The following is a 25417-nucleotide window of genomic DNA, read 5'->3' on the forward strand; positions in this document are numbered from 1 at the left end:
ATTCCACAAACAAACCTGCAATGTCTGTCAAGTAGTCATCCCAATCAACTGAAGCTGGAAGACATGAGATATCCTACTGCACAGAATCACAAGAAGGCAAAACTGTCGCACTATCTGCATCATCAGGTGCAATAGGTGATGTGATATCAATAGGAGATGAAACACAAGGCTCAAGAATGGGGTCACATGTGAGAATCCCCATGTTCTGGTACCCAAAGTTCTCCTCAAAATCTGAATCATCACAAGAAGTGTGATCATCATGTGAAGAATCATCATATGTAAAATCATCATCATCAACAAAATCTGAAAATGAGTATAACCGAGATGCATGATCAACCACCCCAGTCGCAATGATACCTCTAGTCTCCAAGTATCTAATGAAAATTGACTCAGGTGTGAACTCCACAATTCTCTTAGTTGCGCCATGTGTGATTTGATAGATGGAAAGGAGATTGTTTGTCAAATGGGGTACAAACAACACATTATTGAAGGAGTTATCCCCAATGGCAATAGATCCTTTCCCAATCACATCCATGTATGTATGATTGCCCATCAAAATCTGTGGCATAGTGCAAGGCTCAAATGAAGAGAACATAGACTACAAAGATGCCATATAATGAGAAGCCCCTGAATCTAGAAGCCATCTCCCTGAATCATGACTTGTAGTAGCACAAAGAGTTTTTCCTTTTCTTGTCCCAAAAGAGTGAGTCTTCCCACGTGTAGAAGCCATGAATGCTTGCCCTTTCCCTTTTGAATGTGTGGAAGTGGAAGTTGATGAATCATCCTTCTTGTAGACATTAGGCAAATCAATCTTATGCTTTTTGAGGATGTGTGTGAGCTCATCAATCTACTTAGAATGGCAACGACGCTCCTCATGACCAAACTTTTTACAATAGGCACAAGTAGGTCTCTCCCTCTTTGGTGAATTGTCCCTCTTGGAAGAGGATGAATCTCCTTGTTGTGGAGAAGGTGGTGCTTTGTCCTTGGGCTTTGATTACCATTTCTTCTTGTTTGAGTTGTCCTTTCCTTGATTTCCTTTGTTCCCTTGATTTGCCACTAATGCTTGAGACTTAGAAGTCTTAAGAATGCCCATGCTTATCAACTTAGTTTGTTCCATCATCAACATTTCGGCGAAAGCATCAAATGTAGGCATTGAGTAGCTTGAACCCATTGTCATCCTATGGGTTTGGAAACTAGAAACAAATGCTGCATATTCTCGTGGAAGTTTGCCCATCAAATTGAAGATCAATTGAGTATCCTTCTTATCAATGCCACAATCTTTGAGTTGTGCCCTCAACTCTTTTGCCTTAGTGACATAATCTTGTATAGTATCAAAGTTCTTGGGATCTAACATGGTGAGATCACTATCAATCTGATATCCCCTAATCTCATCAACTTGACCATACAAGTCTTGAAACTTTTGCCAAGCATCCTTGATTAGAATACATTTCTCAATATGAAAAAAGAGATCCTTTGATACATACTTTCTTAAGGTACCAATTGCCATGATATTTTTAGTGAGCCAATCCAAGTGACCAATAGGATCAACCTAAGGATCAGCGGGAGCAACAATAGTTCCATCAATATAATGAGTTGGTCCTTTTTCCATAAGTTTAGGATCAGCAGGAGCAACAATAGTTCCATCAATATAATGAGTTAGTCCTTTTTCCATAAGTTTACTCTATGCATCAATTTTCCAAGTAGCATAATTATGAGGAGTTAAGAGAGGAAACTTAGAAGAACCCATAGCAACAAAAAGGAAGGAACATGAGCACAAAAGGAGACTGCGTGGCAAGGGCCCCATGTGGCAGCCGAGATGGCGAAGGCGCCTGGTGCGGGAGACTGCCGGCGGCCGATGTGGGAGACTGTCGGCGGGGCCGGTGCAGGAGACTGTTGGCGCAGGGTCCGCGTGGCACAGGTCGCCAGTTGCAAGGAAGCGGCCGGCGGTGGAGGTGTTGTCGTCGGTGGCGTGGCGGCCGACAGTCAACGAAGATGGGAGCTGCAGCTGTCGGAAAGGGGTCGGCCGACAAGTCACAACACGGCAGCGGCGGTGTAAGGTGTTGAGTGGTGAACCCTACATTTTCTAAGTTTTTTTTTTTTTTAAATCTTTTTTTTCAACAAACAATTCTGCAAATCAATGAAATATTTTTATTTTTATTTTTGCAGAAAAAAATTTTAAAAATTTCAAAATCTACATTGTACCACCCAAATTGGGCAAAAATTTTCCTCCAAGCCCGAAATCTGATTTTCACTAAAATAGGCCAAATTTATACTCAAAATTCATGGAAACAGCCACCCGGACGCAATAGCGAGGTCGGATCTAGTCTAGGACACCTCCAAAAGATGCTGCTCCTCAGATCTGCCTCTTGACGTCACAATAATGCCTCTCAAAGACAATCAATGACGCTCTAATGGCTTTGATACCATGTGAGATTTTGCCAAGATCAAGAGCTCAATGAAATGTACAAAATAGAGACAAAATATAGGACAAGAATAAACTGTATTCTCATCAATAGATAAATGATCAAAGGATCAATAGTTGTTCATACAATGAATATGAGCTTGCTTATATAGGCAAGGCTATATGTATATGTGAATACACAAACATGACGTGGCTCAATAAGAAACAAGGGTAAATAGAAAATAGGTGTGGTAGGTAGGAGAAACAATAAAATATTCCACATGAGGTGGATCACCCACCGAAGGTGGAATTATCACTCCACAATAAGTGGCTATGATAGAGTAGTAAGAAGATCACACCATAAAAGGTGGAAATTCTCCTACACACACTATCCCAATGTGGCACAAACACCCAAGTGTTTCATACCCAAACTACTATGTAATGCATTTCCTAAGTAAACTTAAGTAAGGTGTAATAATATCCAACATGAATAATTATTTACACCAACAACATTAAATGTGCCCCTGTAGCTCCATAAATGAAAGTATACAAGTTGCAGAGATTGATGGAGCATTAAGAGTCTTGAGTGTTGATCATGTCATCTGGAAGTGTCGCAAGTCAAGAGGAGTCGGGAACCTCGGAATTTCGGGGCTCCAGGTTTCAAAAGGCTTGGAAACTTGGGAATTTCAAGATTTTGGGGTTCCGGGTTCAAGGATGAGAAAGGCTTGAGAATTGAGAATTTTGAGATTCCAAGTTCAAGGAAGAGAAAGGCTTGAGAACTAAGAATTCTGAGATTCAGAGTTCAAGGAAGAGAAAAGCTTGAGAGCTTCCGCCTCCTGACAAGACAACACTTAACATTTCATGATTCCATTGGTTTTGTCCTTGATCAACTAGGGCAGCGCTGGCCCATGGAGCATATCTCTGATTTGTTCTCACTGATGGAACAGGGATGTCATAAAATGACAACAAGTACCATATATATTCTTGGAGACATGGAGTAATAGTGATGACAACTGCAGGGGATCAATCAATTGGCAATGGCACAAATGTGTGGCCAGTGGCAATCATTAAAATAGTAATTTTGCTACATATTGAATGCTTACAGTATCAGATGAACTTAAAAGAACTTTTGCATTGTCATACCACTCTTCCACAAAACCAAAAGCACTTTCCTACAAATCAAACCCTTACATATCATCCTCTCCATACATTGTCTATTCCGGTTCTTGTGAGCCCAATGAATTCAGGGATAAATAAGTGTCATCTTTTACTGAAAGACATTTTGGTATATGTCTATTGTCATCAGAGCAATTCCACATCAAGCAGATAGCAATCCTCCTCTTTTCTGCACCAATTCCTCCCACAGCCTATAGTCCATCACATCTCATCTTGATTGAGAGCATCTGGATGCTCGTTTCCCCTTATCAATGTTTCCATGGACCGTCATTACACCGATGAAATTTTCCCTCATGTATTCTGGTAATATTATAAGGCAAGGGAATTCAATCTGCACACAAGCAGCTCTAAGCATTTGTTTTTAGGGGGATGAGTGGTGAATACCATCCACCAGTCTGGACTTTTCACTCTCAAGCTTCTTTTTCCATTGGCAAAGCTTGTAAAGCATGTAATGTCTTGTAATTTGTATTGTCCAACACAACATAAAAGCTCAAATGATGAAACCCTTCCTTAATTTCACCCTATGCAATATGACAACACCACTGATTTTTCACCTTCTGTGGAATTCTGCCTCAAAAAAATTTCATATGAGCTCAACAATTGATTGTGATATTAGATTAATGATCATATTCATCATTCTGTTGATTGCACATTATCCACATGTGAGCCCATAAACATGCAGCTGCTACATCATCACATAGCTCAAACAACAGAATTTCTTGAAAATCAGTGATCAAGGTATGAAAACTGTCAGCATGTTCATGGGATGCAGAAATGAAAAAATCTGACTATTGTCCTCTTTAATTTTATCTCCAGATACAAGTAGAAGAATAGATTGTTAAATATGTTAATTTTCATGGTGCAAAGGTATATTAATGTTTACCTCCCATGACTTCTCTTCATGTGACAGCCCTTCTTGATATGGGATGACACGTGATTTGGCAGAAAACACAGGCTCAAAGTTTGCAGAGAAGACCAGCAGGATACCACAACAGATACAACAAAGATTTAAGTTTGGCTTGCACAAAAATGATTGCCTCAGTAATGGAAAAATAAAGTCACAGATTGGAGGCACAATTAACATTCATTACTCAAGCAAGGCAGAAAATCCTAATGAATTAAAAATGCATATCGACAAAATACAATACTATGAAGAGGAGAGAATAAAATTCTCACTTTCAAGAAAAAAATTATTATTCTTTTCCTTTCACCTTTCTCTATTGTGTTTATTGAAGCTTAACTGGAAGAGTCTGGCAAGCTTCAAGAGGTACCAAAAAAAAACAGCAATTTGCTAACATAAAACATAAACTTCACCGAAACCTCTAAGGTAGCCAATATATGTACCCAAAAAAACAAATAGGACAATAAAGCATACATACCACTGATTACACCATCCTGCCTAGAGTAACCTGCTGCAAAGTGTACATGATTCCTTGTCATACGTTTGAGGCCCTCCTTTTTAATTGACGCCAAATATTCCATGTAAGTCCCATGCATGCAGACTGCATTTTGTAAAAGCAGGAAGCAGCAAAATAATGAGTTGAGTAATGAAGAATGATATAATAAATCACAGTATTGTGCATAGTCATGAGATCTTATACTCAAGTATACCATATTTATAGATATTTTCTTGGTAAAAAGAAATCACAATTGCATTCCATAAGGTTTACCGGGCTATACTTAAGGTCTCATCTGTAAGGAATGTGTTACTAGGCTTGTGCATATAAGTCCATAAACAGAAATGAAGAGATTTGACTAAGTTTGCTTACAAATTCACTAACAAGCAATCACAGTACTGATTAATATTCAATTGTTCTAATCATGTCTTTCAGCTTTTCAAGTAGCATGTTGCTTTCTACCACATTGTTTTAAGCGAATTTTTATTATAAGTTAGATCTCTGATCTGATACAAACTGGTTAACTTGCAGAAAATAGAGTCCAATTGTTCATAACTACAACAGCAAATACTGTCAGACTGTTTGAATGGACTCTTCTGCTCAAATTCTCTAATAAGGCAGTCAGTAAAGCTTTGCAAGATGATAAGAAACAAGAAAAGCAAAACACACAACTTTGGAAGAAACAAAACATATTATCTTTAATTTCACCTCTACTTGAAATAAGTGAAATAGAATCATACCTGGAACTTCTTCAGCTGAAAGGACTGGTTCTAACAAGTCCACTGAATTTATTGTCTGAGCCATAAAATAACAAATACAGATCAAAACATTTGAAACTAAAAAGTTAATAAAGAATATAAGTATGATTAATGTTTCCCTGTGTTAAGAGACTGTATGGGTATTAAGTTGAGCAATTACAATAAACCACTAAACATCAAAAACCTGGTAGAAATAATCAAAAATTGTAAAGAAGATCCACAAATCGAGTATTAAAAAACCAATAAGAGACTAAGGTTAAATTATACCTCTAAGCTATGGCCTTGATTTGCCCTGATCAGGAGTTGGCCATTTTCTTCACGCAATCCAAATCGCTGCTTATCATCCCTCTTTACTGCCTGTAAGATTGAGAATACATTGAAATCATACACATTAAAACCATATTAAAATAATAAAATGTACATCAATCCTAAAAGTTTGGAACATTTACGTCAAATGGACTGAGTTGAGATGGTATGTCATGGGGATTTCCTGTTACATGTTTAAATGTACAAATGTTGAATGTTTAATTAGGCAACTGTAAACTACAACATCCAACACATCCAACAAAGGTGACCAGGTGCAAGTCCTGGGTGAATTTGCTGGAAGAGATACCCCAGTTATAGCATCTAGGCCATGCTACACCCCGCAAGTCAATAAAAGTTAATACATGTCAAACAAAAATGTACAATATTCTACACGAACACAGCTGATGAAACCATTTCAATTTTCAACCAGCAAAACATTTCAGCGCTATTATTTTGGGCAAAGAGGGAAAGAATCTACCGTATAGAAGTTGTATGCATAAAAAAGTGGTGCATATAGCCAAAAACATAATTACTGGAAAAAAAGCCATTGGAATACAACATGTACTGTGACTGCAAAAAGAAAACAAAAGGAACTGATCTAATATCTATGAAGCTCCAAAATATAATTTTGACACAGCCTAAAATCTAAACAATGCCGTTTAGATACCAAGTCAAAAACAGTAAAGTAACACGTCCTTGTATTAACAAGCTCAAATACAATGGCCAAACTGCAACACATAATAGCATCTATCATTCTTCAATTTTACTTAAGTCGTCCAAAATGAAAAGAACAATTTCTCTATGGTTGTGACCTTTTCAAACTTACTCATTAAAAGAGAGTTTATATGATGCACATGCTGGATATGAATGCTTATTCACCTCTTTTAAATCATCAACAGAGTGAGCATTAAGAGGCAGTCCCGCCGAAGTTTTTGTACGTAGTCTTAACAAATCTTTTACTACTACATATCCATCACTTCTAACTTTCAATCCCAACTGAGGAGCTTGGTGTCGCAAAATACGAGATCTGCAAACATAACAAAGTATGAGCAAACTCTGCTGATTATGATATAATAATCTCAGAAAAACATCATCTCCTAAATTTCTGACAAGACACAGAAAGCAATAATCAGAGGAATTAAAATGGAGAGTCATGAACAACAGTAAGATCAATGAATAAACAATGTATGCACAACATATAAAGTTCAATTAGCATTCTTTAACATCAATTACAGACTTCCGAAGGAAAATGAATTCTAAAACCCAGCCTAAAACTCCAAGTAGGTAGGACAAAGAATTCCCTAAGAAAATGAATTCTAAAACCCAGCCTACACACGTTTGGAGACCTAATGAATTCTTATAGAAGCAAAGGAAAGCATTCTTTTGGAGAAATCATGGGAAGTTCTTTGCAGATGATAATGTGGAAAAACATCAAAAAGCAAGAAGCAGAAGCAAATCCACATTTGCAAGCCAAGCAATTGCCAAGAAAAAAGAGGAAAATACACGAAATTTCATAAGAGTAAAACAAAACTCCTGACAAGGTCAGTGAGACAGTATTGAAGTTAATAAAAGAATCCATCCAGAAGGTGTTACATCCCTTTTTCCTGACTTCGGAAAATGCTTATTATACTTTGGTTCAGCTAATCAATGATATTGCTTTTGTTTCCGCTTTGAATGTATAATGAATAATGAAGTTATCTTATTTTCAATAATTTATGCAATCTGTTAATACTGTTAAGATGTGGCTAACTGATTTTCGTATAACCGAGTGGATGTAGGAATCACAACACCCTCAAGCGGGAGGGGGAGTATAATCAAGGAGAGAACAATTGTCATTTAGCTTTCAGCCGGGGAAGTTAGATATTTCTTTCAAGCATCGCCACCTTGGTCGGATGGTGTTTATTCCATTCTACTGGTTGTTGACAACTTGTGTTTACCACATCGCCTCATGTGTCTCTTGTCCAGTTATGTATCTTTATGTTGATCATGTTTTCATGTCATTGAGTTTTCATGGTTAAGCTATGTTTCTATGTTCATGTATATATATATATATATATATATATATATATATATATATATATATATTCACAGGATATATACATATATATACCACAAGATATATATATATATATATATACATATATTTATATGAGTTACCTTATGTTTCCTTATTAAAGGATCATATATATATTCCCACACGTACATGGATGTACGTTTAAGAATACATACATCTTCCTTGTTTTATTATGTTAATGCTTTTGTCGTGGCAGATTCCATTTTCTTCACCAACAAGCATATCGAGTGAGTCCATGTTCATGATGATTTACATTACCTAGGTAACGATAGACGTTAGCACCTTGCAAGTTGCGTCAATTTTTCTTTCCCTAATGCTTTCTCTTTCGGGATTATAGATAGCCAGGGGATGTCATTAGCACGGGTTGCTTTTTCATTATCTCGACGAAGGCATTTAAAAAGGAGGGCAAAATATGTTGTAGAAAATGGTACGAAAGAAGAGCAGAGGACGATCTTTGGTGAGATTGCAAAGATCATAGAGGCGACTCCAAGGCTCCTATTGCATACTTGCAACTTTACGTTGGATATGAGCTCGTTTGGCTTGATGTTTTGTTGGTAATCCAAGGGGGACTTACGTGCAGTGAAGAGGACTCGAACGAAATTTCATTTCAAGGAAATTTTGCAAATAGTTTGGCAATGATAAGTGCTTTTTGGACTTTTATCAATAAGATGTGCAGAAAGTAAATAGGAAAGGATTTTAGAGAGGTACTAATCTAATCTAAGGAACTCAAAATATAACAAAGGCTCAAGTGAAATCGACCACAATTACGCAAAGAGAGGTGCAATCTTCAAAGGTTGTGCATAAGATTTTCATACCACCAATGACTACCCTCAAGATGAGCAATATTCATTCGATGATTGAAGTTAAACATACACATTCAAAAGGCTTAGTCTAACCTCGCATTGAAAGTAGAAATCATCTACTTACAAAATGTATGAGCGTATGATTTCACCATGAAATGATGCTATCTGTCTCATTCATCTAAGTGCTTTGAAAATAAATCTAATCTAAGTAGGGAAGCGAAACCATGCGACTTCAAAATAACTCAAGTAATCACCAAAATCAATGAATCGCTCTTATTATCTTGATAGCCTTAAGCAACAATTTCTTACAAATTCTCCCTCTCTTAAAAATGACGGGTTGAACCCCTTTTATAGGCCCCAAAATGAAAACAAACGTCCCAAATTACAATTAAATCAAAGGCTAAAATTTGCCCATGCAAAACCCTAATTAGGATTTGACCAAATATAGTGCCTAGTGGACATGGTCATAAATGAAGAATCTCACCCACTTAAACATTAATGCCCACTAACTCCTAAATATGGCGTCCATCATGCAATAAATGACCCACCACTTGGTCCAGGCGTCCACCATGCAATAAATGACTCACCACTTGGTCAAGCCATCCACCGTGCAATAAATGACTCATCATGCCCTCATGCATTTAATAGATTCTCGTCCAAAATAGGACGGCCATTTTGTCTTTCCCTAACGACAAGTGCAATGAATCTAGTCACGATGACCTCGAGCTCTCCTTGCACTGTCTCCAATTTGAATTCTAGCATGACAATATGATTTTCACACTTGGAGAAAAACTTCTCCAATCTTGGCATAGCCTCTTGAGTCTTGTGCATTGTTCTTGAGAACAAGGAAACAAATTCCAAATGTTCCTTCGAGAAGGATTCCACAAAGAAGAATTCGTGCAGCCTATCCTTAAGGTTTTCCACTGTTAGCTCCTCATCAATTATTCTTCTTGCAAACAATGCCTCAACAGCATTAAGGATTTCCTCCTAAACCTTCTTGACCGCTGCCCTCAATAGTATTGACTCCATGTTGGATCTTTTAAAGAATTATTTTCCAGGGCTTATTGCATAGAACCATTGAGTGAAATCATATGCCTCATTTTCCCTGATGACCTCTCCATTAATCAACGCCTATCTAGAAGTCTCCATTAGTGCCTCAAGATCTAGGATAGTCAAGTCTCAATAAATGGGTGCATCCCCAAATGAGTTGTTCACGCTTTCTAATCTGCCCAGTGTTGATGTGTTTTTTACACACATGCGAACACAAAATAAAATACCCAAAAGTATATTATCCTCTCTTGAACAAAATCTCTCGGATGCTGAAGATTAGCTTAAGGATCATTCGAGAAGACTCAAAGGTTCATGAATGTAGGGTCACTACGTGTGGATAGGCTTAGTTGGTTTGATGTGATTATGCTAGAATCACAAGGGGACTTACATTTGAATGCCTGAATGCTTGATTTGCTAGAACTGAGGTCCTATCTACTCAGTTGGAAGATAAAAAAGAGCAAAAGAGATAGGGTTTGAGAGAATCTACTCTAAGACCTAGAATGTAAGAAGATGGATGAATGACTATATGGAATCCTACCGAGCGAGGTCTCATCTTCAACTTGAACAATTTGACACAAGCTCAATGCAATCATCTAAGGATGTTTCAAAGATGTTCGAATCAATACCATCAAACATTGATCACCATTCAAGTTAATGCATAAGCAATGAGTGTAGAACGATTCGAAGTTAAGCTCATATCATTCCAGTTGACCACACAAGGCGCACTTACAAGCAGCAAGAGGCTAGTGGTATGGATTAGGCGGATCCCACATAAATGCATTCAATAACTTCTTCCATTCAATCTAATCAACATGAAAATAAATTGAGAAGTAGAACCATGAGGCTTGTTGAAATAACAAATTTCACCATAACTTCAATGAAAAGAGTATCTCATTTACATGTCATGCCAACAATTCTTCCTTCTCCTAATCTACTTCTCTTCTAATTGCTATTCTATTTACTAACCATCTATTTCTCTATTCACTATTAGCTAACTATCAACCTTTGCAAATGAAGATCCTGAGCCTTGTATAGAGAGCTCATTTACAATGAACGGCCAAGATTGATTCTCCATCAATGGCTGAGATTTTACAATGAAACCCTAATTAGGGTTTGTTACAACAAACTCTCCTTAGCCAATGAGAAAATTACATTCAATGGGCATGGACCAATAGATAACAAGGGTAGGTGCCTCGGAGTTTGTGCCATCATTGGTGAGTTAGGTACGTTGAATCAAGACATGTAGAGGTAGACCTTCCTTGATTGGCAAATGGTGACTGGGATGATGACTAGGACACCACCTCAACTCGCACTTTGTAGGTTTGGAAGATTTGATACTCGACATTACAAGCTTGCTCAAAGTAGTGGTGATGGGATATCCCTCACTTGCTTGCCTTGGAGTGATTGTATAACATTCCTTTGATCTCTTCATGTCTCCAGGGTGTGGTGAGAATACTTGAGATTCTTTCCTCCTAAATACATTTGTGTTTGATGAAGCCTCCTCTTGATCTTGCATAGTGGCGATAGGAAGTATTTGTCATGGCCAACCTCCAATCCTTGCTTGTATATCTTGCCTTAGGGTGGTTGTATGATTTCTCCTTCCATATCTGCAAAAAAAAGCAAATATAGTATCAAATGCATATGATATAAAGCTTATATAATCTCTTAACTTGACATAATCTCTAACTTTGTGTGATTTGTAGGTCTGACAGGTCAGAATTTGCTCTAGGACCTCAAGAAGGTACATGCTTGAAAATTCGCTCCAAGGAGCTTGCAAGGTACATGTTTCAAAAAACATTTGCTCAAGGACCCCTCTAAGGTACATAACTCAAAATTCGCTCTCAAACCTTTGGAAGGTACATGTCTTCAAAATTCGCTCTCAAACCTTTGGAAGGTACATGGACTTGGAAATTCACTCTAAGAGGTTTGCAAGGTACATGACTTGGGGTTTGCAAGGCACATGACTTGGTGTTGATCCATAATCTGATCCCTTCAATTCTCTTTCACTTTGTTGATTTTAGCCTTAAATTTTTCATTGCTTCCGCATGAAAGCATCACCAAGAATACTTATGGAGAAAATTTGCTTGAATTATTGAGCAAGGTACACGATTTCATAAAATTCACTCTAGAGCCTTGCTAGGGACAGGTCATATATGTGCAGCTCGCTCACTGTCCTTGGTGAGGACAAGGTCCTAATCACAAATCGCAAGCTGCCCTTTGCACGGTACATTCTCATCAAATAAGCTTTATGTCTCATGGGCAGACAAGGTCAAAAACAAGCAGCTTGCTCCATGTCCTTTCCAAGGACAAGACTCATATGATAAATTCGCTCATTGTCCTTCTCAAGGACAAGACCTTAAATGAAAATTTTCGCTCCTTGACCTTACTAAGGACAGGGCCTATGCTAAATTTGCTTGGTGATCGGCCTAAGGATAGGTTCAAGTTATGGATCCGCTCTAAGTTCTTTCCAAGTTCGCTCAATGGCCAGCCTAAGGACAGGCCCTAAAATACATTTTGCTTTGTGTCCTCTCTAAGGACAAAATCATAGGTGAATCCAACGCAAGCTGATGCAAAATTCAGTGAGGAAGCTCGCTCACCATCCTTAAGGAGAATTTCGCTCTATGACCGCTCTAAGGACAAGACCTATAACAAACTTCGCTCCTTGACCAAGGTAAGGACATGAATCAAGATCGCTCTAAGACCAAGGTAAGGACAGAGTCAAGTTCGCTTCTAAGACCGCTCTAAGGACAAGACCTATAACAAACTTCCCTCCTTGACCAAGGTAAGGACATGAATCAAGATCACTCTAAGACCAAGGTAAGGACAAAATCAAGTTTTCTCTAAGACCGCTCCAAAGACAAGACCTATAACAAACTTCGCTCACCAACCCTCCTAAGGACAAGCCTTCAAAACGCAACTCGCTCACTGTCCCTTCAAAGGACAAGGTCAAGATAGGTGAATTTGCTCTATGACCTTCGGGAGGACAGGACTCGAAGACAAAGTTCGCTCTTGACCCTTGGCAAGGTATGGGAGCGAAATAATAAATTCGCTCTATGACCAACCTAAGGATAGGATTCACAAGACAATTCACTCTGTGTACTCCGTCAGGATTCATATATGGAATATAACATTTAAGTATAAAAAATACTTTAAGTTATACTCCATATATATTGTCAGGATGTTTGAGAGTGGTTTTGGACCTCCAAGAGTTATAATGCAAAATCTAGTTTTTGGAAGATTCCTTCAAATTTCCAAACTTAGTCAAATTTCAAGCCATTTTAGGATCAAGATGGCATTCCAGACTTTTAAGGCAAATTCACTTTGACCTTGATGTAAGGGACGGGACCTAGGAGGACATTATGCATTTAACCAAGGTTTGATTTAGCAACTTGAAGCATGACCGAAATGCACACAAAAACCCTAGGAATGATCTAAATAACCCATAATCACTCAACTGACCTGACCTCCTGGCCACTCGATCTTGAGGAGATCCACCTGACTTGATGACCTTTGAGAAACTCAATCCCTTTAATGCAAAGGCTAAGACACTAAAGCGACCAACAACAAAACTAAAAGAGTTAACCCTAGAAAGCAAAAAGTGGGGGTCCCCATTTGCAATGGGGCGATGTGTGAATACCTCACAACATCTAGCGCCACCTCGAATAAATGTTCCTGAACATTTCAAAGATGAAGACTCAATTCATACTTAGAACCTCCCGAAAACTCAACCCAGCTTATCAAGAGACTAGAAAATGTACTCAAAAGTGAAAGAAGAATCGCAGACCAGATCAAGGCACTTCGTCTTTGATTACCCATGTGTGTACAATTGTATTCATTCCCCTCGACAAGACAACTATGACCTCCAGGTTCCATTGTGATTCGCTACGTAGTTTGTCTAAACTTCATAAGCATCCTGGATAGAGCCTCGCTGCCAGTCGGACGTCTATAGCCCCGACGAGGTTATCGCTGTAATCTCACGAATATTGGTCCATTGCCAGTCAGGCGTCCATAGCCCCAATGGAGTTATATCACATGTTCCCATAGCCAATTTTGATATTTGATTTTCCTTCATTTTCTTTTCTCTTGATTTTTTTTTCATCTCATTTTTCTCTTTCTTTTGATATTTGCTTTTCTTTTCTTTTTCCTATTTCGTCAATTCCTTTGGCTCGTAAGCAATGAAGCTCACTTGGGTTTGACAATTACAGTGGCGCTAAAGCTAGACATGGCTTAACTGCCTCCCGTGGCTCAGGTTAAATCTAGCATTTGTATCAAACATTGATAGTTTGAGCTTTTGGTGCAACGGTAAACAATTCCAACAATGGGTATCAGAGCCTTGGGTCGCAGGTTCAAGTCTCCCTTCAGTGGGTGTTGAAGGCTCAATCGATGTTGAGGGGGAGTTTGTTGACTTGGTGGTCAGCACCTCCTTGGGGACTCATGACATGGTTGAACTGCCTCTTGTGGGTCAAATTAAATCTAACGTTTGTATCAAGCATATTGATAGATCGATCTTTTGGCACAACGGCAAACAATTCCAACAAAATGTTGGGTTCGTATCGGTTCAAGCTTCACTTGCTAGGATAATGAGCTCTTCAAACACTTGTCTAGCCTAATTGTGCTTAAGGAAATCAACGAGTCTATCAATAGGCTATAGAATGGTAGGGATGTCAAGTTGTTGGCCCCCCAAGAGATCCTTTGAAGCTCAATTTTGACAGGGCCTCAAAGGGCAGCTCGAGGGTGTTGGAATTGGTTGCATCCTCTAAAATTGTCAAGGGGCAATGACCTTTGCTATCTCACGGAAAATCGAGAATGCAACAAACAATGAGGCAATTGAAGATCTTGCACGAGGATTGTGGCTTTGCAAGGAGTTTGGCCTTAAGGATCTAGACATTGAAGGTGATTCCCAAATCTGTGTCAACGTGGTCAAAAAGAAAGAAATCACAAGCTGGAACTTAAAACCGTGGATTGATTGAATATGGGACTGTCTAAAAGATATTGGGGACTTCTTCATCACACATCTTCTGGGATGCAACAAAAGTTGTTGAACCTCTAGCTAACGTGGGTGCTTCCCAAGACATTGAGGTTTGTGTGAGTGACAACTTGTTGAACTGGATAGGATTAGCAAAAATTGTGGATTTAGAGCAGGCAATGTCTCCAAATTGGCCTATCCTCAAGAACTGTTCAAATATGACTAGAGCTTTCAGTCTGGGGATGGAGCTTTGTACAGTATGAGATGATGTATTTGCTTTCAATCTGTTGTATCTTAGTTCGGCAAAGGCAGCCATTCAATCTTTTCCTTTAGGGATTCTCGATTCAATCCTCTATCATTTTGGTCTTATAAGTTTCAACCTCCACCTCTTCCTGTTTCCAGATTGAAGAGCACACAGAAAATACTAAGAGGGGGGGTCAATCAATATTTTAAACATTTAAATAAAAATGAAACCACATAGAACATGAAAAAGAGCAACCATAAAGACGCAAACACCAAATTTCTCATGGAAAACCCTTTCGAGTAAAAAACCACAACACACAATAGCTTTCATTGATACAAAAAGGCTCCAACCCAATGTACATAAAGAGCACCAACTTGGAGAGAGCACCAACTCCAATCAGCTAAGGCACCAACCTCAGTCTAAGTACCAGCTCAGTAACATACTCTTTAACCACACACGCAGCTCCATTAAGGATTTCTCTAAATGCAGACTTCACACCATGAGCAAGAATTCGAACATTATAACCAAAATGACACAATCTTTCAAATGATAAAACAACAATCAGTACTAGCAGAAAGATAAGGTTGCTTTGACACAAGCTGCCAAACTTCTCAAAAACTTTCACCAGAAGTCACCAATATGTATGAGAGTTTCCAGCCTCTTTGTTGGGCAATATAAATTACAGCCGCAAAAGATATTTGACTCCATATTCCCAGTTTTAGATTCCTTTCACATCAAGAGTTGTAGCTTTCAATTACTGTATCCAACTCTATTAGTCTTCAAGACAAGAAATGTTACCACCATTATCTTCTTCTGCACAAGCAAGCAATATTCAATCTCCTTGATTGATCACTCAACATACACCTTCAACATTCAGGTTGTCTGTAACTTTTTCATTCGCAGAGTGGAGCTAAATCACTCAATATAACCACGTGTGAATAAAATACAAACTCAACATACCTCCATTACAACATTGTACCACACTTTTTAACCTATATGTATATATATATATATATATATGCTCATGATGCTTATATAGAACAGTATCCTATTCTTACAAGTTTGCAGAGCTCATCTTACTAAAAGATATCAGCTTCATCGCATATGTGAACTCATATATATTTCACTACGAAAATCACTAGCGATGACAAACATAGCATAGCCTGCTTCAACAAACAAACAGCTTTTCCAGCAAAATGATCCGAACAGAATTAAGCACCTGTCCCATACACAGAAAAAACGGTTTCACAATGGCCACAATAATCCACATAAAGAAAACGGCAACACACTATATCTGAAGGCACTCATCGTGGTGACTAAGCTGTCATCCTCTCAGCAGTGACAAAAAAACAGACCCAAAAATACGTTTTTTAATGCCCAATCAACAGGTACTTAAAACGGTTTTTACTGTCTGCATCTATCATCACAAATTATGTGCTTGCAGACTACAACACAATGCTGTTACGTTCAACTACAGCAATTCCATAAAAAATATGATCCTTCAGGTATTTTTATTCAAAATACTTCTTCACACCAAAAACAAAAATAAAAAAAATTCACATCCGTTGAAGCATTTGCCAGAATAATAACACCCGTTGTTAAAAACCAAGGTAAAAAGATAGCCTTCAGGAAAAGGGAAACGATTCTAACAAACATTGACAGATGTTGCAAAGCCACCAAAAATATTCCTCTCATAGTAAGAAACGTATCCATACAGAACTTTATGGTTCGTAACAATTTTTAAATGAATTCAAACCATGTCATCCACTTAAAGCTAAGAAATAAAGCAACCAGTGATGATTTGTCAATGACTAATGATGTGTCAATAACTTGGCACAACATCTGATCTGACTCAAACAAGTACACAGACAGCCAGCTGATGCAAACAACCAACCAGGAGAAGTAGACAAGCAACCAGCTTAAGCACACACACAGGCTGCTCAACATTTCATTCCAATTCTCTATTTAGAAACCTTGACAAATATCCTTTGACATCAATGACAGAAATGTTCAACAAAGATGGCATGCACTTTCGGCGTCTGATGCTCTTGTGCAAAGGTGTATGTGGAGGAACAGGTTGAAAGATTGTTCAAAACAAGAGGTGATCAAGCAACTGTTGAGACCATCATCAAGGTAGTGCGCATTGTGGAATGGTAAGAAGGTCATGTACACAATGGAACTGCTTATGAAATCTTCTTGACTAATGTGGTGCAGATCACGGGTGAGTCCACTTGGGGCACGATTTTTGCCCATCATCTAGTTTTAGACAAGGTAATGGTAAAGGTAGTCCTTCCCACTATCCCTCAGATGCCTAACAGAGGTTTGATAGTTGACATCTTTGACACAAAAGTTGTGAACGAGAAAAGAGTATTTGCCCAAGCTCTCAAAACCCCTAGGAAAGGCATAGAAGGCAAGTCTCTTTGTACCTTTGGTAGTTTTATCAGTCAACACGGGGACCCATTTTCCCTTCCTCAATTAGAGAGGGTCTTTGTATGTCTTGAAGGCATCATGCTTATCATGCACAAATTTCTATAATCTTTTTTCTGACTTAATATAAATGGGAGATGTCCCATCTAGCAATACTTACCAGTAATATATATATATATATAGCCATCCCCTTCGTCGTCGTCCCATCCCTCATCCCAAAAACTTGGTGGAACATGGAAGATCATACTATTTCAAGAAGTAACCATGGCAATAAAAACAATCCTTCAATATGTGAACACTTTCAATAGTTTAGGCTATTGTTCTACTAATACAATATCCAGATTCCATACCAACCATGAGACCTTCGAGCTAACTCAAGGAACACAATATGAGATGCTTAAAATATATGTTACCAATTCATCCCCACTGCTTTTTGGATATGGGTACAATCTGCTCTAGGTGGGATCCTAGTCTGGTATAGGCAAGCGTGCATCTAGGAGCCTTGAATCAGAATTTGGCTTCATCTGAAATGAGCCCATGCAAACCCACATCAAATATGGCAAATTTTCACAAAACCTACAATAAACCCAACTTTTCTATGACATTTCTTAAAATTATTTTTGCTTTCTTTATTGATTTTGGATGCATAAAGACAAATCGCTGACCCTAAAGTGAAGACTTTAGACACAATTTCTTGCTTGTTGCTTCATTTTTGCCACCTTTGCCCTCCCAATCACACAGATATATTCACTTTGCTAGCACCAATGGACATGGATTCCTTCTAAGTTATACTCTACTAAGGTGAGCTTTAAGAGACGTTGATGGACTCCTTGCATGAGATTACAATGGCCAAATATACCGTGGGAACAATATGGCAGAGCATAAGACAATGGTGATATAAATAAAAAATTTAGATAATTATTTTATATTTATCTATATACCTCAAGGGCACATCCCCAATATATTTTGACCCATCCCCTACAAAATACGTTTCAAGGATGCAAAGATGGGTAGAAAACAACCTCACCCCATACCCAATCTCAAAAAAAGGAAACATTTCAAGGATGGATGATTTGAGGGAGCAAATGCCAATATGCTGTTAGCCATCGCTTACAACCCAAGTAGTTCTAAATGCAATTTTAAAAAATAAAAACACAAAATAATAAATAAAAAAGATGCATGCAAAGATGGCTAGAAAACAACCTCACCCCATACCCAACCTCAAAAAATGTAAACATTTCAAGGATGGGTGATTTGAAGGAGCAAACACCAATAGGCCATTAGCCATCCCCTACAACCCAAGTAGTTCTAAATATAATTTTAAAAAGTAAAAACACAAAATAGTAAATAAAAAAGGGAATGGTCCCCACATCCCTTGACACCAATCCTAAACCTAAAACAGCCCTACTAACAACTAAAAACAAAAAACAGAAAAATAAGCTGAGAGACAAATTGTTTGTGACGTCCGACAATTCCGCTCAATGTAGGATGAGCCATTATTTTGTGCAATTGTCGGTATGATCTCTCAAAGCCTCTAAATTTGGAATTAATTTGTAGTAGAAATTTCGACTCCTCCATCAACATGATTGATTGAAGACGCTTCCAGAGGAAAACGAGATATGATCTTCACTATCAAGAAACCACGATTTTTTTAGGTTTCTTGTTCTATATTATTGGCGGTTTTAGGTTTCTGCTCCTTTGGAGCCATTCTCTATATGCTCCTCCAATGTTTCCTTGGTTCTTAGTGATTCCAACTCCTTCATCCCTCCCAATTCGATGGTGCTTGAGCCAGATGTTCGGTCTCTCAACCCCAACTTTGGAAATTGGAATAGTTAAAGCCTTGGAACCCCCCTCAAATTCTAATAAAATCTGCACAACAAATTGTTATGGACAAAATTAGGCAGAATATAGCACTACATAATAGTAGTAATCTGTATAAACAAGATGTTATTGAAAATGCTATACTTGGCAAATTTGAATTTTTACCCCCAGTTGAGACAATCTTGAAAGATAACAACAATAAGATGATTTGCAAAACAGCCCTGAACAATGAGGCAGCCTCAGTGGTCAAAAGCATTGTTCAGGAAATTGATACTAAAAATCAAGTTACTTAGAGTCTACAAAAACCTAAAAGTTTGTCTAGTTCCTTTAATCCAGATTTGAATAGCCAACAGAAAGAGTATCCGAAATACATATTAGTACCTATTAATGTGGATGGAGAATATATGGATCGGAGATAAAATGTTGTTAGAAATCTGCAAATTCCCAATTCAAGTCTAGACAACTATTTGAGCAGAATAGATTCTAAACCTGAACTGATAAATCTTTGCAGACTCCGAGTAATATGGACAAGGATTTCAGTATCAACAATGCCTTTTTGGATTCTGCGAATATACCCAATCATGGGCAGAATTCTGGTCATGTATTTGATATAGATGGGGAATTGCAATTAAGCCCCAACAATAATAACAACATAGAGGTTGGGAATCATATGGATTTAATTAAAGATGATAAGGATCTACTATCTGATCACAATGACACATGTAATGATAAAAATATTGAGTATAACAGCCCTGCAAGAACTAATGGGTCAGGGAATAGTTTGAAAGTTGCAAAAAGGAAACAGATTCATGTCTTTGCCTCTCCCTCCACCCCAAGGAGGGCTGCTAAGGATAAAATTATTCATACACATAAAGTCATAATGATAAGATTAACATATTGAAACACAAAAGGAAGAAGATAACTAAGGAATCCCCAACTCCTTTTTCAAAAAGGAAAGAGGCTGAAGATTGTATTCCTAAATGCTTTGATAGCTTTTGGAAATCAATGGATACATCCTAACTACTGTTAGCATCGAATTTCATTGCATATCATGGAATGTCAGAGCTCTTGAATCCCCTGAAAGGAAGTATATTGTCAGAAGATTCTTGAGACTAGATAGAAACAAGGATGTTGTTCTCTTATAGGAGGTGATGTTGAAGTATTGTAGCTGCGAGAGAGATTTTCTGAGTTCTCTGAAATCCTTCAGATATATATTGTTCGTTTGAGCTTCATTTTCTTTTGAGAATCTTAGAGACTTCCTTCTCATCTTCGCATAAGTGTTGATGTGTGTGTTTTCTCTCAAAAGCCTTGCTAGCTGTTCTTATCCGATGTGGAGTGATTCTGTGCTGGCTGTCGTTTCTGTTCCCGTATAGAGTTCGTCGGTTGCCTTTCCTCCTTGCGTCGGTGGTGCAACCGACCTCTTTCTTTATGCGTGACTCTTGTCATACCCGCGTGGAAGAGTAATGGCTAGTTCGGGAGAGATGTGAAGAGTGTGTATCGTTTTTAATGATCGCAGGTTGGAATTTGTTATCGAAGGAAGATAATATAGTGTCATTTTTGCTTCCAACAACTAAGCGTATGAAATTCATATCAGAGACTCTTGTGAAAATCTTCAGTAACTCTTCTTGAGTTTTTCTATTTCATATATCGATCTGAGATTGGCATCATTATTTTCTTGTTCAAGACCTGTGAGTTTCGAGAGGCTGACACTTTTGTTTCTACAGTCTAGAAGTTGCATTTGTAAAGAAAGTATCTAAAGCTTATTGAGTGTTGATTGAAGTCTTCAATAATTCTTGTAATTGTTTTAGAGAACTCAATAAAGGCATTATTTTGTGGGCTGGGTTTTTAACCCTCAAGTGGAGGGTTTTCCCAGGATAAGATTTTTGTGCTTCTGTTGTTCTTGTTTTTAAGGTTCTGTTTATTATCTTTTTATATTCTGGTTCAAATTTAACAGGTGAAAGCTACTAGGTTTACTCTTGAGACAAACCTTAAATTCGGCTGGAAGGATTCCCATCAATTCTCCACTAATCATGAGAGAGGTAGAGGTGGCTTTGCTATATTGCTCTCCAATAGTTGGGCACACTATGTGATTGAATCTGGATCCTCACCTTGCAATAGAGCAGCATGGATAATCAGTTAAAAAGATGGGGCCAAATTTGGTTTGTGTTGTCTATGCACCTAATTAATATAGAGACAAAGCTGAACTATGGAAATGGTTATGCAACCTCCAAGACATCCCTTGGATCATTGGGGGAGACATTAATATGATTAAACATAATGAAAACTGGGGGATTAGGAATGGAATGTAAGGGCAATGAAAAGCACTTCTAGTCTAGAATGAAATTCAAGCTCAACCTTTTTAACCCCTTGGAAGGGAAAAAGAAAGAGAATAAGAACCTATATTTCACACGGTCTAACTCTTAGAAGGGCACCAAAAGAATGTATTGTAGACTTGACAGGTTTTATGCCAGCGGAGATTTCTTCACTTTTGACAATAATAAAGATAGATCTAGAGTAAGTGTCTACCCTTACTCGTTATCAGACCATCATCCTATCAAAGTGAACATTATAATGAACAATTTTGACTCGTCTGCACAAAGATAACAGTAATTGTGGGCTCAACACCAATCTACTTAAGGATGAAAAGTGCAATGATGCTATCTTCACCTTCAAGGAGATCAATAGGTAAATGCTAAGAGACAAAACAATCATTGAAAGATGAGAGCAAAATACTAATCACTGGAAAATAATCTTCCAAACCATAGGGACAAAAGAGACATGGATAGAAGACATTAGAAGACAGCCTTAATGAGAAACTTCTCAGGTTGGAACTGTAATGTCCCCAACCAAAAATTTAAGATTGCTCTTAGATCTGGAAAATAGATTCACAAATATTACACAAAACTTCACCGAAAACACCCAAACTAGTTAGCTACTCTTGCACAGAAAGGGCCAAGTTAAAATGGAACTTTATAGAACATTATTGAAAATGATTTTTCTGACATGTGCATCCTTTAATCAGGTCTGAAATTGATGTATTAAAGCAGCAACATTAATACATTCAAACTCCAATTTATAAGCAAAACCCAGAAAAACTGTTACAACCAAATACCACCATTGTCACTGTAAACACCACAACTGATATTGTTTGATTTACAAATGAAAAATACAGAGAATATGATCTGATACAAGATCAATAACAGCAGCAAAGTCCTCAATACAGATCTGAAATTACTGCAACAATATTAATGAAGCCCTGAGAACACACAATGGAAAACTCCTGAAATCTTGAAGCTCCAATGCAACCTCTGGATGAAGTTGCTCTATGTGAACAATGGTGTTTCGTCCACTATCCACCCGAAACTTATGGGTTTCCGTCCACAAGCCTCCAATCTCCAATGGGTTTCCGTCCACTGAAGAATTTTGCCAAACATGAAGTTCATACATGAGAAATTGATAAGTAGAAATGGCATTTAGTTTATCAATGATCATTTTTATCTATTTGCAATAGGGGTTTGCTTCCATTAAGCGGAGTATAGTTTCTATTTGCCTTTTATTTTTATCTTTTATCCGATCTATCTATCTGGCTGTCTATGGAGTTGGAAACACCAAAGCGGGGGTCTGACTGAGGCAAACCCTATACAGCCTGAACATTTTTCCCCCATCTCCATGTGTGCAGGTGACGAACAGGTTCTGCACAGCTGAAGAGAGTTGTTGTGTGCTTTTAGTTAGATTATGTGTTCTCTAGTCATACAAACGACAACATGTCGCGATGGTGTCCACACACCGCGCTGGCGTTCAAAACCCAAGACCTTCCTAGTTCTTTGGTATAACTTACTTTCGATTCTGCTTCTCCCTGTTAGTTCAGATTTTCACATTTCATTCTTCCCGCGATTTAATCATTTAAATACTTCTCTATTTAGTATAGTTTTGTTTGGTTGTTATACCCTGGCTCACCCTTAGCGCTAGTTTAAGTGAGGTAGCGGCGGATCAATTTGTTATCTAGGATTCATCATCTTAGAGGTAACAAATCACGTCCTCTACAAAACCAAAAGTAAATACATCAATATAATTACATCTTCCTCTTCCCAGCTCTAGTAAAAACTAGGGGAGAGGTAGAACTAGAGGGTCTAGTCCTAGAAGTCTGTTGTGGTTGTGCCTCCTCGCTCGATATGACTGGATCGGGCTGAGTCTCGACCTCTATCTTGGGTGTAGCTCTGCTTCTAGCTACTCCTGACACTAACAATGACTCCTCCTCATCCTCATCCTCCTCAATGTCATCTAGTGGGAATCCAAATCCACCCCTCTCCTCCTCCCTAACCTGCCTCTCCAAATCACAGATACCATCCTCAGTAAACAATGGAGGTTGCTCCTGCGATGTCCAATCACAGTAAGGATCTATATCATCCAAATCAATTGGACCAACTGGTGCTTTCTCTACCTTTCTTAAGCGCAACCGAAAATTATAATGCACAAAAACAAGGCCATTGAGGTGTTTTTGAGCTACCTTGCTCCTCTTCTTCATGTGGATGGCCTCAAACAAGCCCCAATGGCGCTCCAAACTTGATGAACTACAAGGCTGACATAAGATTCAAATCCGCTTATAATCGACAAGAATTGAAGGAAATCAGGTTAGAAATGCTTGGGAGGGCGTTTTTCCCCTTAAAAGCAAATTAGAAAACAAAAAATGATAAAAGGAACACTTTTTTTGACGTTTTCAGTGTATAGTGCAGCGCGGGCAAGTTTTTAATACGGACTCGCTGATTTTTTGTCAAAAACTCGATCAATCAATGGCGTAAATACTCTCCAGTACAAAAAAACTCGCGAGTTTTTTGCTAGTAGTCCAACTATGGTTTGAGCAAAGAACCCTTGAAGAAATCAAGAAAGCAATAAATGTCTTAAATATTGATAAGTCTCCCAAGTTAGATGGGCTGCTTGTGGAATTCTACAAGAAGAATATTGATTGGGTCAGTGAGGATCTACTTCAAATCTATAAGGAAACCATTGTCAGAGGTTCCCTAGGGAGCAACATTAATAAGAGAATAATCAAGTTGCAACCTAAAGATGGAGACAAGGCTCTCATTAAGAACTAGCATCCTATCACCTTACTTAATGTATCATATAAAATTCTTGCAAAGATTCTTGCCCTTAGATTAGTGGATATCCTCTTTACTTTTATTAGCAATGCCCACACTGGCTTTATTAAAGGCAGATACATTTTGGAGAACTTGCTAACCAATTGGGAAGCCATGAACTGGCCTAGGCAAACCAACCAAAACTATGCCATGTTTCTTTTAGACTTTGAGAAAGCCTACAACAGAGTGGAATGGTCTTTTGTGCTTACGACTCTTGAAGCCTTTGGGTTCCCTAACAGCCTTTTTCATATGGTTAATATCCTACTAAATGATGGAGTTGCTCAAATTGATGTTAATGGATCCTTGTCAAAAACTTTTACCTTCAAGAGATCCATCAGGCAACGTTGTCCGCTTGCCCCTACCCTATTTGTTTTTTATTAAGGCCCTACCCTATTCGTTATTGCTTCAGATGCTATATTATACATTTTAAGGGAGTCTTCATTGACCCTTGGAGTTAAGGGTATTTCTCACCCTGACAAGCAAGATCTTCTAAATATCCAGTTTGTTGATGACACTACCTTGTTTGTGGAGCTTGATGAAGGGAATATGGATAATCTTATGCAGAAGTTGATTCTATTCTACTCGACCTCAAGTGCAAAATTGTCAAATGTCAAATCTATCATGCTAAGCTAGCTAGATACCCCCAGATTGGTTGCAAAATATGACTTTCAATAGGGAGGGCCCACCAAGCAAGTTAGCTATTTAGGGGCACCTTTTGCACTTAGTCCTTGTTTGAATGATATGTGGTTATGGATCAAGAGTAACAATGATAAGAAATTGAATAAGTGGAATAAGCAATTCTTGTCCCTAGCTGTGAGAATCCAAATTTGCAAAAAATCTTTTTTAGTTTATTTTATTA

The 25417-nt window shown here is 38.1% G+C and overlaps 1 protein-coding gene across 3 annotated transcripts in view; it reads right to left on the reverse strand.

Annotated features, from left to right (window-relative positions):
- Positions 1 to 25417, reverse strand: part of LOC131063748 (uncharacterized) — a 105948-nt gene that overhangs the window by 42628 nt on the left and 37903 nt on the right. For all 3 annotated transcript variants that reach the window (XR_009111126.2, XM_057997651.2, XM_057997650.2), the window contains exons 2-5: positions 6918 to 7065; positions 6000 to 6089; positions 5715 to 5769; positions 4957 to 5079 (exon numbers count right to left, since the gene is read on the reverse strand). Coding sequence is in view for 2 of the 3 variants with exons in the window: in XM_057997651.2 (XP_057853634.1) it covers positions 4957 to 5079; positions 5715 to 5769; positions 6000 to 6089; positions 6918 to 7065 (416 nt within the window). In the remaining variant the exon portion in view is untranslated. The remainder of the gene's footprint in view (positions 1 to 4956; positions 5080 to 5714; positions 5770 to 5999; positions 6090 to 6917; positions 7066 to 25417) is intronic.

This window comes from Cryptomeria japonica, chromosome 5, assembly GCF_030272615.1.
Source record: "Cryptomeria japonica chromosome 5, Sugi_1.0, whole genome shotgun sequence".
Taxonomy (NCBI): Eukaryota; Viridiplantae; Streptophyta; class Pinopsida; order Cupressales; family Cupressaceae; genus Cryptomeria; species Cryptomeria japonica.